General features: G+C 36.1%; 1 protein-coding gene across 4 annotated transcripts in view; it reads right to left on the reverse strand.

Annotated features, from left to right (window-relative positions):
- Positions 1-14,053, reverse strand: part of SLC9A7 (solute carrier family 9 member A7) — a 146,030-nt gene that overhangs the window by 5,136 nt on the left and 126,841 nt on the right. For all 4 annotated transcript variants that reach the window (XM_015585561.2, XM_015585560.2, XM_015585562.2 and 1 more), the window contains one exon: positions 9,623-9,705. In XM_015585561.2, coding sequence (XP_015441047.1) covers positions 9,623-9,705 — 83 coding nt within the window. The remainder of the gene's footprint in view (positions 1-9,622; positions 9,706-14,053) is intronic.

The raw sequence follows: 14,053 nt of genomic DNA on the forward strand, positions 1-14,053 counted from the left end.
CACACAATCATCATGTCTTGGAAACAGGAAATAGTTTACCTAGAGTGGAGACATTGCAGCCCCTGGGTCTCCTTCACCCTGGGTTCTTTGTAAGGGTTCTTGTTAAACTACTCTTGTTCAGAGATCACATTATAGAAAATGGTCGAATTGGACAGGACCTCAGGGGTAACCTGGGGCTGCTACAAAAAAAGGAAACTGAGACTTGATGAGGTGAAATGATTTCACTAAATTCACTCAGACTTAAATCTCCCAACTTTTCACACAGGACTATTCTTCACTACCTGCTGCCTCTCTCCCAGACTCTCCAACACAAAGTTTCCCAACCTTGACATTATTAACATTTTGGGCCAGATCATTCTTTGTTGTAGGGGACTCCTCTATATTGAAGCAGTATCCCTGGCCTCTACCCACTAAATGCCAGTAGCACCCCCAACCCTCCCCCAGGTGTGACCAAAAAAAATGTCTCTAGATATTGCCAAATGTCCTTAGAAGCAAACTCACCATCGGTTGAGACCACTACTCTAACATAAAGGTCAACTGTTATGTGGAGAGCTCAGGGTTTGTCAGTATGTGGTTATTTGTGCTGCCAAATGTATAGCCCTGTGTTGGAAGCACCATGAAGCACATGTCACATTAAAATAGAGCCAGGACCATTTCTGATATCCATAGCCTAAGCAATATGGAAAAGGTGGAGACTCCCATGGCTACCTCAAATGCAGGAACGGCCAAGAGACTTTGAAGGAAGGTGAGAATATGTCACAGACATCTGTACCCAAGAAGATGACTACTCCAAACACCATCACTTCCTGTCTTCATTTAGAGAATCACAAGAAAGGAAAAGCTTCTCTATAGGAAGGAGGGGATGAAAGGGAGACACTGGGGCATACTTCAAGATGGGAATTACTCAACAAAGTAGGATGTGTGGGCTCTGCTGGAAGTCTTTACAAACAGAATGAGCCCTCTTTGACTGCTGTCCTCTAACACTGTTCCTGGGAACAGCCCCTACAGGTCTATCAGTTATATGTGTTTTTAACTCAGAAGCTGACAACTGGATTTGTAGAATGACTAATACAAGAGTCACATGGGAACCCAGAGGCTACCTTTCAGTTTGCTGCCTCAGGCAGTTCAAAGACAAGATCTTTCTTTCTGAATTCTTGCATGCCAGAAAGCCACCCTTCTTTTTTTTCTTTTTGCTCATTTTTGATTAACAATTTGGGTGTAGAATTCTAGGCTCAGATTTTCTTTTTTCAACCTACAACTCTGAAAATGCATGACGGTATTCTACCCCAAATAGAGAAAGGTTCCTAACAACTTCTTTAAAAGAGGAAAAGCATTCATATATAGATTTTTAAATATTCAGAGTGTTGGAAGGGCAAAAATGAAACATCAAGTCTGTCTCCCACTCAGTAGTTCTGGTAATTACAATTACAACTTTATAGAATACATATTTCTCCTATTTCTTGATTTATAAACTTTAGTCAGAGGAGGATTTTAACTTCCTCCTATGAAGGATGGCAAATTTAATCAATTTATACTCTTCCCTCTTCTTTTCAATTTTGCTTATCTAATTTTTATTATAATTAATTTTATACGGCAGATATATAAAATTTGCATTCTGTTTTATAACTATAAGTAAATATTCTATGCTTCATCTATTGTTTGAGTCTAAATGTTAAAAACCAATAAGCAGCATTTGTAATAATCTTATTATATGAATATTATTTACTGTAACCAAGTAGAGTGGTTAGAACACTATTAAAGGAAATATAATACAATGTCATTTAAACTTTGTTATTCAGAACATTGAGTGTCTTGCTAAATAAAGGGTCTATTTTTAATCTCTTTTTGATCTTGTTCACTTCTTCTGAGTTATAAAAAAATCACTGTTTCTTCAACATTAGCCACTTAGTTGGATTTTGTTTTGTTTAATCCTTATGCTGCTTTTTCCCCTTGTTCTAGCCTGCACTTTCTGAATTCTTGCATGCCCGAAAGCCACCCTCCTTTTTTTTTTTCTTTTTGCTCATTTTTGATTAACAGTTTAGGTGTAGAATTCTAGGCTCAGATTTTCTTTTTTCAACCTACACCTCTGAAAATGCATATGGTATTTTAATATTCAATTTTGTTGATGCCACGTCTGATTCTTGTCGTTTGCAGGCTTCCAGTTTTTCTCTTTGTAAGCCTTGAAGAGTCCTATTTTTCCTCCTATAATTATGGAATATTATAATATATCCATTCATCCTGGTCACACTAGATAGACCCTTACTCTCTGTAGACAAGTTGAGATTTCCTTAGTTAAGAGATTTTTTTCTTCTATTATTTCTTTCGTACTACTTTTCCTCCATGGTCTCTATCTTCTCCTTTTGGATCTTACTAAATAATTATGGATCATCTGGGTCTAACCTACATATCTTGAAACTCTTCTCTTACACATCTCTAACTTTTGCTCAAATTCTTAGAGATTTTTTTCTCTCAACTTTATCTTCCAGATCAACAATTTGGTCTTTACCATGTAATTAAATCATGTATTATGGGTTTTGGTTAATTTCAGAAACTTTATTTTTAATTTCCAAGAGTTTCTTCTTGTTTGATTGCTCCATTTTTTCTAATAACCTGTTCTTAAATCATGACTTGAAAAGCCTCTCAACTCTAATAATCTTATTAGAAAAATTTTAAAATATTTGGAATTGTTTAATTACTTTGGCACCCGCATCCTCATGTCTTTACTCAGTTTCTCAGTTCACCAGGCAGGTGGGGATTTCTACCATGCCAAAGTGGAGAGGTGGTTTACTCTAGGGTGAAAATTTTTGGTGGCCTCAAGATGTGTTTCTCTACCAAGCCCTCCCCAGTCAGCATCTCTACTTTCTTTAGAGAGCTATGGCCTGAAGAGAAAATTAACAGCTACCAGCTGATCTGTTGATACAGGAAGTACCTGTTTTAGCTGTTCTAACAACATTCTTTAATAAATCAACTGGATAAACTGGATGAAGAATCACTTTTGTCTTGAACTATAATTTGTTATAATTCCCTCTACCTTTGGTCTTTCAAGTAGTCAAAAATATCTCCTCTATGATTTCAATGAGCCGGGGGGGTGGGGGTGGGGGAGAAGAGAGGTATATGTGTATGCTGAGCCTCTCATCTTAAATTGGAAGTCCATCTATCCTATTTCCAGGCTAGTTCAGGGAAGAAGGTACCACACTCCCTCTTGCCAGCCTGTCGGTGTTATTCATGTCCAGCTGAACTCCTCTGATGCAGCGAAAGCCCACTTTTTCTTGTTCGATCATCTATAGAGCTATAGAATCATGGGCACCTTCCTCATCTAATTCTTCAGACATGTTATACCTGGTTACATTCTTCTTAGTTTCTCTGCTCCAAACTAAAAAAGTGAAAATCTCAAAGTCACTAAAATTTACATTCAGATGAGACTTTAGAGATCACTCCTGTTACTCTTCAATGAATCAATTTCTCCCCCAGCTTTACTGAAGTATAATTGACAAATAAAAATTGTATATATTTAAGGTATACAATGAAATGTTTAGATACATGTATGAATTGTAAAATAATTACCATAATCAAGCTAATTAACAACTCCATCACCTCACATGGTTAGCATTATGTATGTGTGTTGAGAACACTCGAGATTTACTCTATTAGAAAATATCCTGTATACAATAGAGTATAATTAACTATAATTACCATATTGTACATTAGATTTCCAGAACTTAGTCATCTTACAACTGAAAGTCTGTCCTTTAATCAACATCTCTCCATTTCCCCCACACCCCAGCCCCTGGCACAACCACCATTCTACTCGCTGTTACTATGAGTTTGACGTTCATAGATTCCACATATAAGTGAGATTATGCAGTATTTGTCATTCTGTATCTGGCTTTTCCATTTAGCGTAATGTCCTCCAGGTTCATCCGTGTTGCCCCGAATAGCAGAATTTCCTTCATTTTTAAAGCTGAATAATATTCCATTATACACGCACACATACACACACACACGCATGCACACACACACTCATTTTCTTTATCCATTCATACATTGACTGATACTTAAGTTGTTTCCATATCTTCACTACTGTGAGTAATGCTGCTATGAACATGGGAGTGCAGATATCTTTTTGAGATACTGATATTATTTCCTTTGGATATATACCCAGAGGTGGGATTGCCAGATTGTATGGTAGTTCTATTTTTAATTTTTTGAGGAACCTCCATATTGTCTTCCATAATGGCTCTACCAATTTGCAATCCCACCAACATTATATAAGGGTTCCTTTTTCTCTACATCCTCCTAACACTTGTTATCTTTTGACTTTGATAATAACCATACTAATAGGTGTTAGGTGGTATCTCATTGTGGTTTCCATTTGCATTTCCCTGGTGATTAGTGATGTTGTGTATCTTTCCATGTACCTGTTGGCCATGTGTGTCTTGTTTGAAAAACTGTCTGTTCAGGTATTTTTCCCATATTTTAATTGGGTTGTTTTTCTGCTAATGAGTTGTAGGAGTTATACATTTTTGATATTAATTCCTTATCAGATATATGGTTTGCAAATATTTTTCCCATTCTATAGGTTGCCTTTTCATTTTGTTGAAGATGTCCTTTGCTGTGCAGAAATTTTTATTTTGACGTATTCCCACTTACATTATTTTTACTTTTGTTGCCTGTGCTTTTGCTGTCAAATTCAAAAAATCATTGTCAAGAGCTTTCCATTGTCAAGGAGCTTTCTCCTGTATTCTTCTAGGAGTTTTACGGTTTCAGGTCTTACATTTAAATCTTTAATCCATTTAGAGCTAATTTTTGTGAGTGGCATAAGACGGGGTCCAGTTTCATTTTTTTATGTGGATATTGAGTTTTCTCAACACCATTTATTAAAGAGACTGTTCTTTCCCCATTGTGTTTTCTTGGCACCTTGGTCGGAGATTAGTTGACTCTATGTGCAAGGGTTTATTTCTAGGGTCCCTATTCTGTTCCAGTGGAGTGTATGTCTGTTTTTATGCCAATACCATACTATTTTGATGACTACACCTTTGCAATATAATCTGAAATCAGGAAATGTGATGCCTCCAGCTTTGTCCTTTTTGTTCAAGATTGCTTAAGTCCCATACGAATTTTAGGATTTTTTTTCTTTTTCTGTGAAAAATATCATTGGAATTATGATAGAGATTGCCCTGAATCTGTACATCATCTTCAGCAGTACAGACATTTTAACAATATTAATTCTTCTAGTCCATGAACACAGATACCTTTCCATTTACTTGTATCTTCTTCGATTTCTTTCATCAATGTTTTTTTTTTTTTTTTTTAGTTTTCAGTGTACAGATCTTCACCTTCTTAAGTTTATTCCTAAGTATTTTACTGTTCTTAATGCTATTGTAATGAGATTGTTTTCTTAAATTTTTTTGGCTAGTTTGTTGTTGGTATATAGATATGCAATGAATTTTGTATGTTAATTTTATATCCTGCAACTTTAGTGAATTTATTTTAAAAAAATTTTTGGTAGAGTCTTTAGGGTTTTCTATATATAAGATCATGTCATCTGCAAAGACAATTTTACTATTTTTACTTCTTCCTATCTGATTTGGATGCCTTTTGTTACTTTTTCTTGCCCAACTGCTCTGGCTAGGACTTCCAGTGCTGTGTTGAACAAAAGTGGTAAGAGTGTACATCCTTGCTTTGACCCAGATCTTAGAGAAAAAGCTTCTGGCTATTTTGCTATTGAGTATGATGTTATCTGTGGGCTTGTTGTATATGGTCTTTATGATGTTGACGTACATTCTATCTATATCTAATTTGTTGAGAGTTTTTATCATGAAAGGATGTTGGATTTTGTCAAGTAGTTTTTCTGCATCTATTGAGATGATCACATGATTTTTATTTTTCATTTTTTTTAATGTAGTGTATCACATTTATTGATTTGTTTATGTTAGACCATCCTTACATCCCAGGGATAAATCACACTTAATCATTGTGTATGATACTTTTAATGTGCTGTTGAATTCAGTTTGTTAGTATTTTGTTGAGAATTTTTACATTTATGTTCATTGGGGATACTGTAATTTTCTTGGTAGTGTCCTTGTTGTGCTTTGATATCAGGGTAATTGTCCTCATAAAATGAGTTTGGGGGTATTCCCTCCTCTTTATTTTTTGGGGAAGAGTTTGAAAAGATATTATTAATTAGATGTTTGGTATAATTCACCAGTGAAACCATCTTGTTCTGGGCTTTTCTTTGTTGAGAAGTTTTTGATTCCTGGATCAATCTCCTTACTTGTTATTGGTCTGCTCAGATTTTCTATTTCTTCATGATTCAGTCTTGGTAAGTTATATGTTTCTAGGAATTTATCCATTTTTTCTAAGTTGTCCAGTTTTTGGTGTATAATTATTCATAGCAGTCTCTTATGACCCCTTGTATTTCTGTAGTATCAGCTGTAATGTTTCTTCTTTCACTTCAATATTTTATTTATTTGAGTCTTCTCACTTTTTTCCTTAGTCTAACTAAAGGTTTGTCAATTTTGTTTATCTTTTTAAAAAACCAACTCTTAGTTTTATTGGTCTTTTCTATTGTTTTTCTAGTCTTTATTTTATTTCTGCTCTGACCTTTGCTATTTCCTTCCTTCTGCTAACTTTGGGCTTAGTTTGTTCTTTGTCTAGTTTCTTGAGATGTAAAGTTAGGTTGTTTATTTGAGGCCTTTCTTTTTTAACGTAGGTATTTATCACTATAAACTTCTCTCTTAGAACTGCTTTTGCTGCATCACATAAGTTTTGGTATGTTGTATTTCCATTTTAATTTATCTCAAGATATTTTTTTGATTTCCCTTCCGATTTCTTCATTAGCCCATTGGTTATTCAAGAGTGTGTTGTGTAATGTACACATACTTGTGAACTGTCCAATTTTCCTGTTACTGATTTCTAGTTTCATAATATTGTGTTTGGAAAAGATATTTGATATGATTTCAATCTTCTTGAATTTATTAAGAATTGTTTTGTGGTTTAACATATAGATCTGTCCTGGAGAATGTTCCAGGTGTACTTGAGAAGCATGTATATTTTGCTGCTGTTGGATGGAATGTTCCGTATGTGTTTGTTAGAATCATTAGGTCTAAAATGTAATTCAAGTCTAATGTTTTCTTATTGATCTAGATGATCTGCTCATTGTTGAAAGTGGAGCATTAAATGCTAAGAAGAATCAATGTCTCATCCCTTTAGTATTTTGTCACTCTCCTGTGAACTCTCTCCAATTTTCTCTACATCCTTTCTAAGCCCAGTGAGTATCATGCATTCTGAATTACAATGTAGCCAAATTTGTATAGCTTTAAAATATCCCTGGGGGCTCTATTTCACTTAGTAACAAACAATAGTACAAACAGTAATTTAAACCATCCTTTCCACTGAGAACAACTAAAATGGCTGGGCAAAATAAAACAAGATGAAACACAACAAAATCTTCTGCTTTAATGGCATTGGAAACCTACCATGGCAGTGAAGAGAGCTAGAATCTGGAGAAGGAAACCCAAGAAGTGAGCCTAGCATTTGGTGTACACCTTTTCCCCAGAAGCACTTCAGAAGCTGAAGAGAGCATCTGACAGACTCAAAAAGATAGAGTGTATCTGACAAAAACCCATGCTCAGGGCCTTCTGAGGAATACTATATAAACACCCTAGGCTCTAGGTTGGAACCCTAGAAAAAAGGTCAAGTGGAAAACAGACTAACCTTCACAAGAACTGAAGCCCAGCTTCAAATTACCTTTATTCCTGATTGGACTAAAGTGATCTGGAATTACTAATGCCCCTAGCCTAGTCACTAATTCAATGAAAGTTAAATCATCTCTGAAGGATGATAACCTCATCTAGAGCATCTCAAATTATTTCTATACTTTTTCATTGCCATTATCTGTTACTCAATTAAAAAAAAAAAAACAGATGCACAGAAGAAAACCAATAAAGTTTCCAAAAGATAACATAGGAAATTGGCTTCATGACTTTGAGGCAGACAAAGATTTCTAAAATAGGACACATAAAGCACTAACCAGAACAGAAAACATCAATAAATAAATTTGATGAAGATCTTTTGTTTATCAAAAATTCTATTTAAAAGTGAAAAGGCAAGTCACAAGTAGAGAAGATATTTTTATCACATATAATTACAAAATACTAAGCCTAGTAATATGCATTATATATATATATCCAGAATATATAAGGAACTCTTATGAATCAGTAAGAAACAGACAGGCAAACCAATAGAAAAATGAGCAAGAGACTTGAACAGATGCTTCATAAAGGAACATACCAAGTGGCCAGTAAATATATGAAAAGGTGGTCAACCTTATTAATCATCAGATAATTGCAAATTAAAACCACTACAAACCCACTACCATGATCAAAATTAACAAGACTGACAATACAATGGTGAGGACATGGAGCAACTGGAACTCTCATATACTAGAGGTGCTTGTGTAAAGTGGTACCACTATTTTGTAGAAATTTTTTTGGCACTTTCTTCTAGAGTTGAACTTATGCATGTCCTATGACCCAGAAATTTCAGTCCTGGGTATATTCTCAACAAAAATGTATGTAAAATTGAACCAAAGACATGTACCAGAATGTTCATAGGAGTATTTTTCATAATAGCTCCAAATTATAATCTACATGTTCATCAACAATAGATTCATAAATAAATTATGGTATATTCATACAATGAAATACTGTATAGCAATGAGAATATATGAAGTAGAGCTACACAATGGATGAATCACACAAATAATGTCAATTTAAATAAACCAGACACTGATATTTTCTGTCTGTCTGTCTCTAATCTCATTTACACAAAGTTCAAAAACAGGTAAAAACTATTAAGTGTTGCTAGAAGTCAGGAGAGTAGCTACATTTGGGGAAGAGAAAGGGGTAGTAATTGGGTTATGGCATGAGGTGGCCTGGTTAATTTTGTGTTTCTTGACCTGTTTGGGGTTAAACGAGTGTGTTTATTTTGCAATAATTCACTGAGCACTCATGATATGTATACTTTTCTATATGTATTTATACTTCAATAAAAAATTTTAAATATTTTACAAGTCTCCAAAGACTATATATAAGCTAGCTATCTGCCAATTTGTTCACTATTATAACTTAAGAAACCACGAGAGTTTAACTTTTTGGTTTTTAATTTTTACCTGGGACCAAACAGATCTACTAGAACAGAGTCTGCCCTGCATGTGGCCCAGTTAAGGCCTGGATCAGACTTGGCCAGGATTGATTCAGCCATTAGGAATTAGCCTCCCCCACAGATTAATTGGCCGAGCTCCACTTACTTTCTTGACCACAGCATGGTTCACTGTGTAATTTTAACTAATTCACCTACACAGGCATATTCCCCTTGGAAACAAAGCTCTGAAGGGCCACATGAGTCTACCAGGCCATGAATTGTCTAACCTAATGATGTGCAAACATTTCTCTTGGCCAGAGAGATGCTCACCAGAACTACCTGTGGTTGAATGAGCATTGCATGAGTCTCAAGAGAGGACTGACCACACATCTTTCCTTACTTATCAGAAATCATTCACTGACAACTCAAAAAGAGGATTTTATCATCAATGTTTCAGGGAAGCCACTTAAAAGGATACTTGTGGTCAAAGCTGTACCATAGCCTGAACAGCCATGCACTCTCCTGCTTTGTCCGGTTTCCTCCAGCAGAATCTGGACCATCCTAGGAACAAACAAGAAGACAAATGCTGAGTTTTAGAAAAGGGATTCATATAGGGGGGAAAGCTTTCTTTAACCATAATTTTTAATTATTTTGAGCTCAGAATCAAACATCCTATATCACTAAAATATCAAAGATGTATTGGGAGGTAATATTTTTTTTAAAGAAATTGAATAAATCCAAAAGGCAGGCAAATCAATCCCCAAAGTGAAACAGCTTGGTTATGTCTGTGGGTAGATCAACTCAACACAGTACAAAATTTCTTTTGGCATTCTTACTGTAATTTTTCTCAAAGTTCCTTTCAGCAGATTAATTACCCTAAGGTAGTCTAGATCCTAACAGGTCAAAATTGATTTATAAAGAATATTAAAGAAGCTTCTGCAAATACAAATTTCCAGACCCCCCCTCAAAGCTGGCCTGGGGAAACTATGCTTGGTTGTTTCCTGACAAACAAGCCCAGGGCTCTTGGTGGTCCTGATCCAGGGACTTGCATTGTGTTCCAGGTGGTGCAGTAACTTGTTGTCCTACCAGCTTTAGGAAGGTGGGGGCAGTGGACAGGGGAAATGGAGCCAGAACTACCATTTCTGTTCTTTTGTCTACCCTCAAGTAGTAAGTTCCTTTACTGCTCCTCTCATGCCTTTCCAACTCAAACATTCCCATAATTTAACTTTCAACATAATTGGCAAGATCGAACATTCATTTGAGGTTTAGGAAATTTGTTTTGTATATTATAAGCAGCAAAATTAATATTAAAAAGTGGACTGACTGCAGCAATTTGAGGGCATTGCTATATGACAAGGTCTGAAAATACAGACTGCTTGGGAAGCAGTCATTTTTATCATTATCATCTTGAAAGTTACATGGAGAGGCAACTCTACAAGTGAGGGACAATCATCAATAACTAAATAAAAGTTTAGCCACAATTACAAGTATTTCTAAATCTCAGTGAATGTAAATTCCACCTGTAATAGAAATAGCAAGGATTAGTTGGAGACCTCCAAAAAGGTAAAGACATAGGCAAATAGAGGAAGGGATATTAGGAAGCACTATTTAAATTCCAAATGTTTCCAAAGGCAAAGATTATTTTTAAAAATGAAGTCCCCAGGGTATGTGAGGAATGTTTAGTGACAGATATGGAAATGGCTTAGTTAAATGGGCCTTTCTGTGGATGAGTGAATAAAAAATGAGAGATCCCAGAGACTAACTTTATTTCAAATTTTTTATAATTCATATGGAAGAAAGAGGGCACGGAAATGTCTCCATTTGCAGATATTACTTCTTTCCTTCAGGTAATTAATTGTTAGTCCAATAACAACTCTAGGGAAAGTTCAAAATGCCACATGACTAAGTGGAAAAGTGGTAGATGACCATTCTGAGAGACAAATATCTTAATTTTAAAAAATGGTTCTTTTTAGAGTGACAGCTTCCAAGCTCTCAGTTCTAGAATCTTACTGAAGAAAAAACCAACAAGATGATAAACACCATCAGGAAGCATACTGTAAATCATCAGGCGTAAGACAAGTCCCCCAAAGTCAGTTTCATCTGCTCCTCACCTAAAACAACAATAAAAATGACAACTCCCTATTCTGTCATCCTAAGCTCTGCAAAATCACAATGCATTGTCATCACCTGGAACACTTAAATTCTTGCCATCTCATGTCAAAGAAGCTGCAGGAGACCCATATAGGCCCAAGAGGGACAATTGAAATGGGTAAAGCAAAGGAAAGTCTTCTTTTTGAAGGCAAACTAACAAAAGGTTTTCTCAGGCTACAAAGAGATTTGCCTGCAGTCCAAAATAAGATCAAGAGACCTCAGAAATGTAAGAAACTAAGAGACAGCCCTGAAGGGATACAAGGGGGTAAATTTAGGGTAAATAAATAAAAAGTACAACTTTGTAACAGGGGTGTTAAACAACTTTTTATCCCAAGAGATGGTACCAGAAGCATGATTAGGTACAGGAAAAGGTTAGATTAATCCACACAGAGTGCCTTTGGGGAAATCAGGGAGGGTGTGTGGGACAGGACTAATTTTGTAAGCTGACCCAGAAAACAACCAACTGCTTCACAACTTGATTTTGGCTGCTATCTATCACAGACAAGCCAGTAGAGCTGTTCCTGTGGGCTTGGAGCAGCACGCAGTAGGTTCAGGTTGATCCTGTAATTGGTAGGGCCCCCTTTCCCAGCTGCACTTACAGACTTAGATTGCCATTCATGTGCTGCCCACACAAAAAGCAGGGACTTGCTTTGTCACCATACCCCTCCTCAAAACCTGCATTCCCACCAAGAGGCTTCACATTACCCATATATTTAGCTCCAGCTGCTTCTAGAATCTGGAACACCCTATTATACTCTCACCTTCTCCCACCCACACCACCTACCTGGCTAATCCTATTCATCTTTCAAATGTGTGTACAAGGTCGGCTTCTCTGAGAAATGGTTCAAAGGTAACAGAGTACTCCAAGAGGTATAGGTGTGAACATCACAGGCTTTCTCAACAGACTACTTGAGTTCAAGTTGTCTGTTGAACTGTGCCATTACCTTGCTGTGTGACTATGGGCAAGTTTAAATTGAGATATAATTGCTACATAACATTGTATAAGTTTAAGGTGTACAATGTGTTGATTTAATATATTTATATATTGCAATGCGATTACCATCTTAGCGTTAGCTAACACCTCTATTACGTCACATAATTATCATTTCTCGTTTGTGGTGAGAACAATTAGGATCTAATGTCTTAGTAACTTTGTAATTTATAATACAGTATTGTTGACTATAATCTCTATGCTGTGCATTACATCTCCAGAACTTTTTTAACTACTAGTTTGAAAGTTTGTACCCTTAAACATCTCCCTATTTCCCCCATACCCAGCCCCTGGTAATCAACATTCTACTCTCTGTTCTTATGAGTTACATGAAGGATTTTTAAACTTTTTACTGACATTATTAATAGAGAATCCTCTTCAAGAAAAAAAAATTCCACCAACTCTGCTTATCGCCATTTTTTGAGCATACAACAATTAGTGTCTATTTCTTCTGCGTCCATTAAACACTTACTGCATCCCAGGCAGCATGCTGGGTACTGGAAACACAAAGAGGAATGAGATCCAGCACCTGCTCCTTGAGCACATTTCCAGAAGGGGAGGCAGACAGACAGATACATACATGGTGATGGATGTAATGAAAAAGAAAGCAGATTAAAGAACTCAGGGAGTGGCAAAAGGTCTTATTTTCAAAATGATTTTTCTAGAACTAAAGAAGAATGATTTCTGGGCAGGGTTAGATCTCATTCCATTATTATCATTAAAAGATACATATATTACATTTAGTACTAATTTTTAAAATTTTTATTTTATTAGTTTCAAGTATATAGTACATTGGTTAGACATTTATATAGTTTATGTAATGATTCCCCTAATTGCTCTTTCTCTCCTCTGGCTCTCTACCTAGCCAATATATTAATGCTAACTGCATTCCCTATGTCATGTTCATCTCCATGACCATCTATCAACTACTAATTTGTACTTCTTTAACCGTTCACCCCATTCTCCTAGCCCCTCAACCATCCTCTCCTCTGTCTGTCACCAGATTGTCCTCTATATTTGTGAGTCTGTTTTTCATTAGTTTGTTCTTTTTGTTCCTTAGATCCCACATATAAGTGAAATCATATGGTATTTATCTTTCTCTGTCTGACTTATTTCACTTAGCATGATAACCTCTAGGTCCATCCATGTCATTGTGAATGGTAGGATTTCACTGTTTTAATGGCTGAGTAACATTCCATTGTACATAGGAACCATAACTTAAAAGATATATATTTTTTTAAGTTAAGGTTATTACAATGAGAACAGCTTATGGTTTTTCAGAGATGGAGCAGAATAATGGCCCACTGAAGATTTCTGCACTCTAATCCCTGGAGCCTATAAGTTACCTTATATAGCAAAAGGGACTTTGTAGATGGACTGAAGCTTTTCTAGGTGGGTCCAATGTAATCACATGGGACCTTAAAAGTGGACAAGGAGGGCAAAAGAGTCAGAGTGATACAGTGAAAGAAGAGGCAGGAGAAATTCAAAGTATGACAGGGTCTTGCTCCACTGTTGTTAGCTTTGAAGATGGAGAAGGCCACGAGTCAGGAAATGTGGGTGCTTTTAGATGAGCTTGACCTCCTATAACCACATGAAACTGAATTCTACCAACAATCTGAATGAGCCTAGAAATAGCTTCTTTCTCAGAGCCCAACCCAATCAACATCTTGATTTCAGCCTTGAGAGATCTGAAAACAGAGAAACCAGTAGAGCTCACCAGATGTCTGACCTACAGGACTATAAGACTCTGTTGTTTTAAGACGTTAA

The sequence above is a fragment of the Pteropus alecto genome, unplaced genomic scaffold (assembly GCF_000325575.1).
Source record: "Pteropus alecto unplaced genomic scaffold, ASM32557v1 scaffold392, whole genome shotgun sequence".
Lineage (NCBI taxonomy): Eukaryota > Metazoa > Chordata > Mammalia > Chiroptera > Pteropodidae > Pteropus > Pteropus alecto.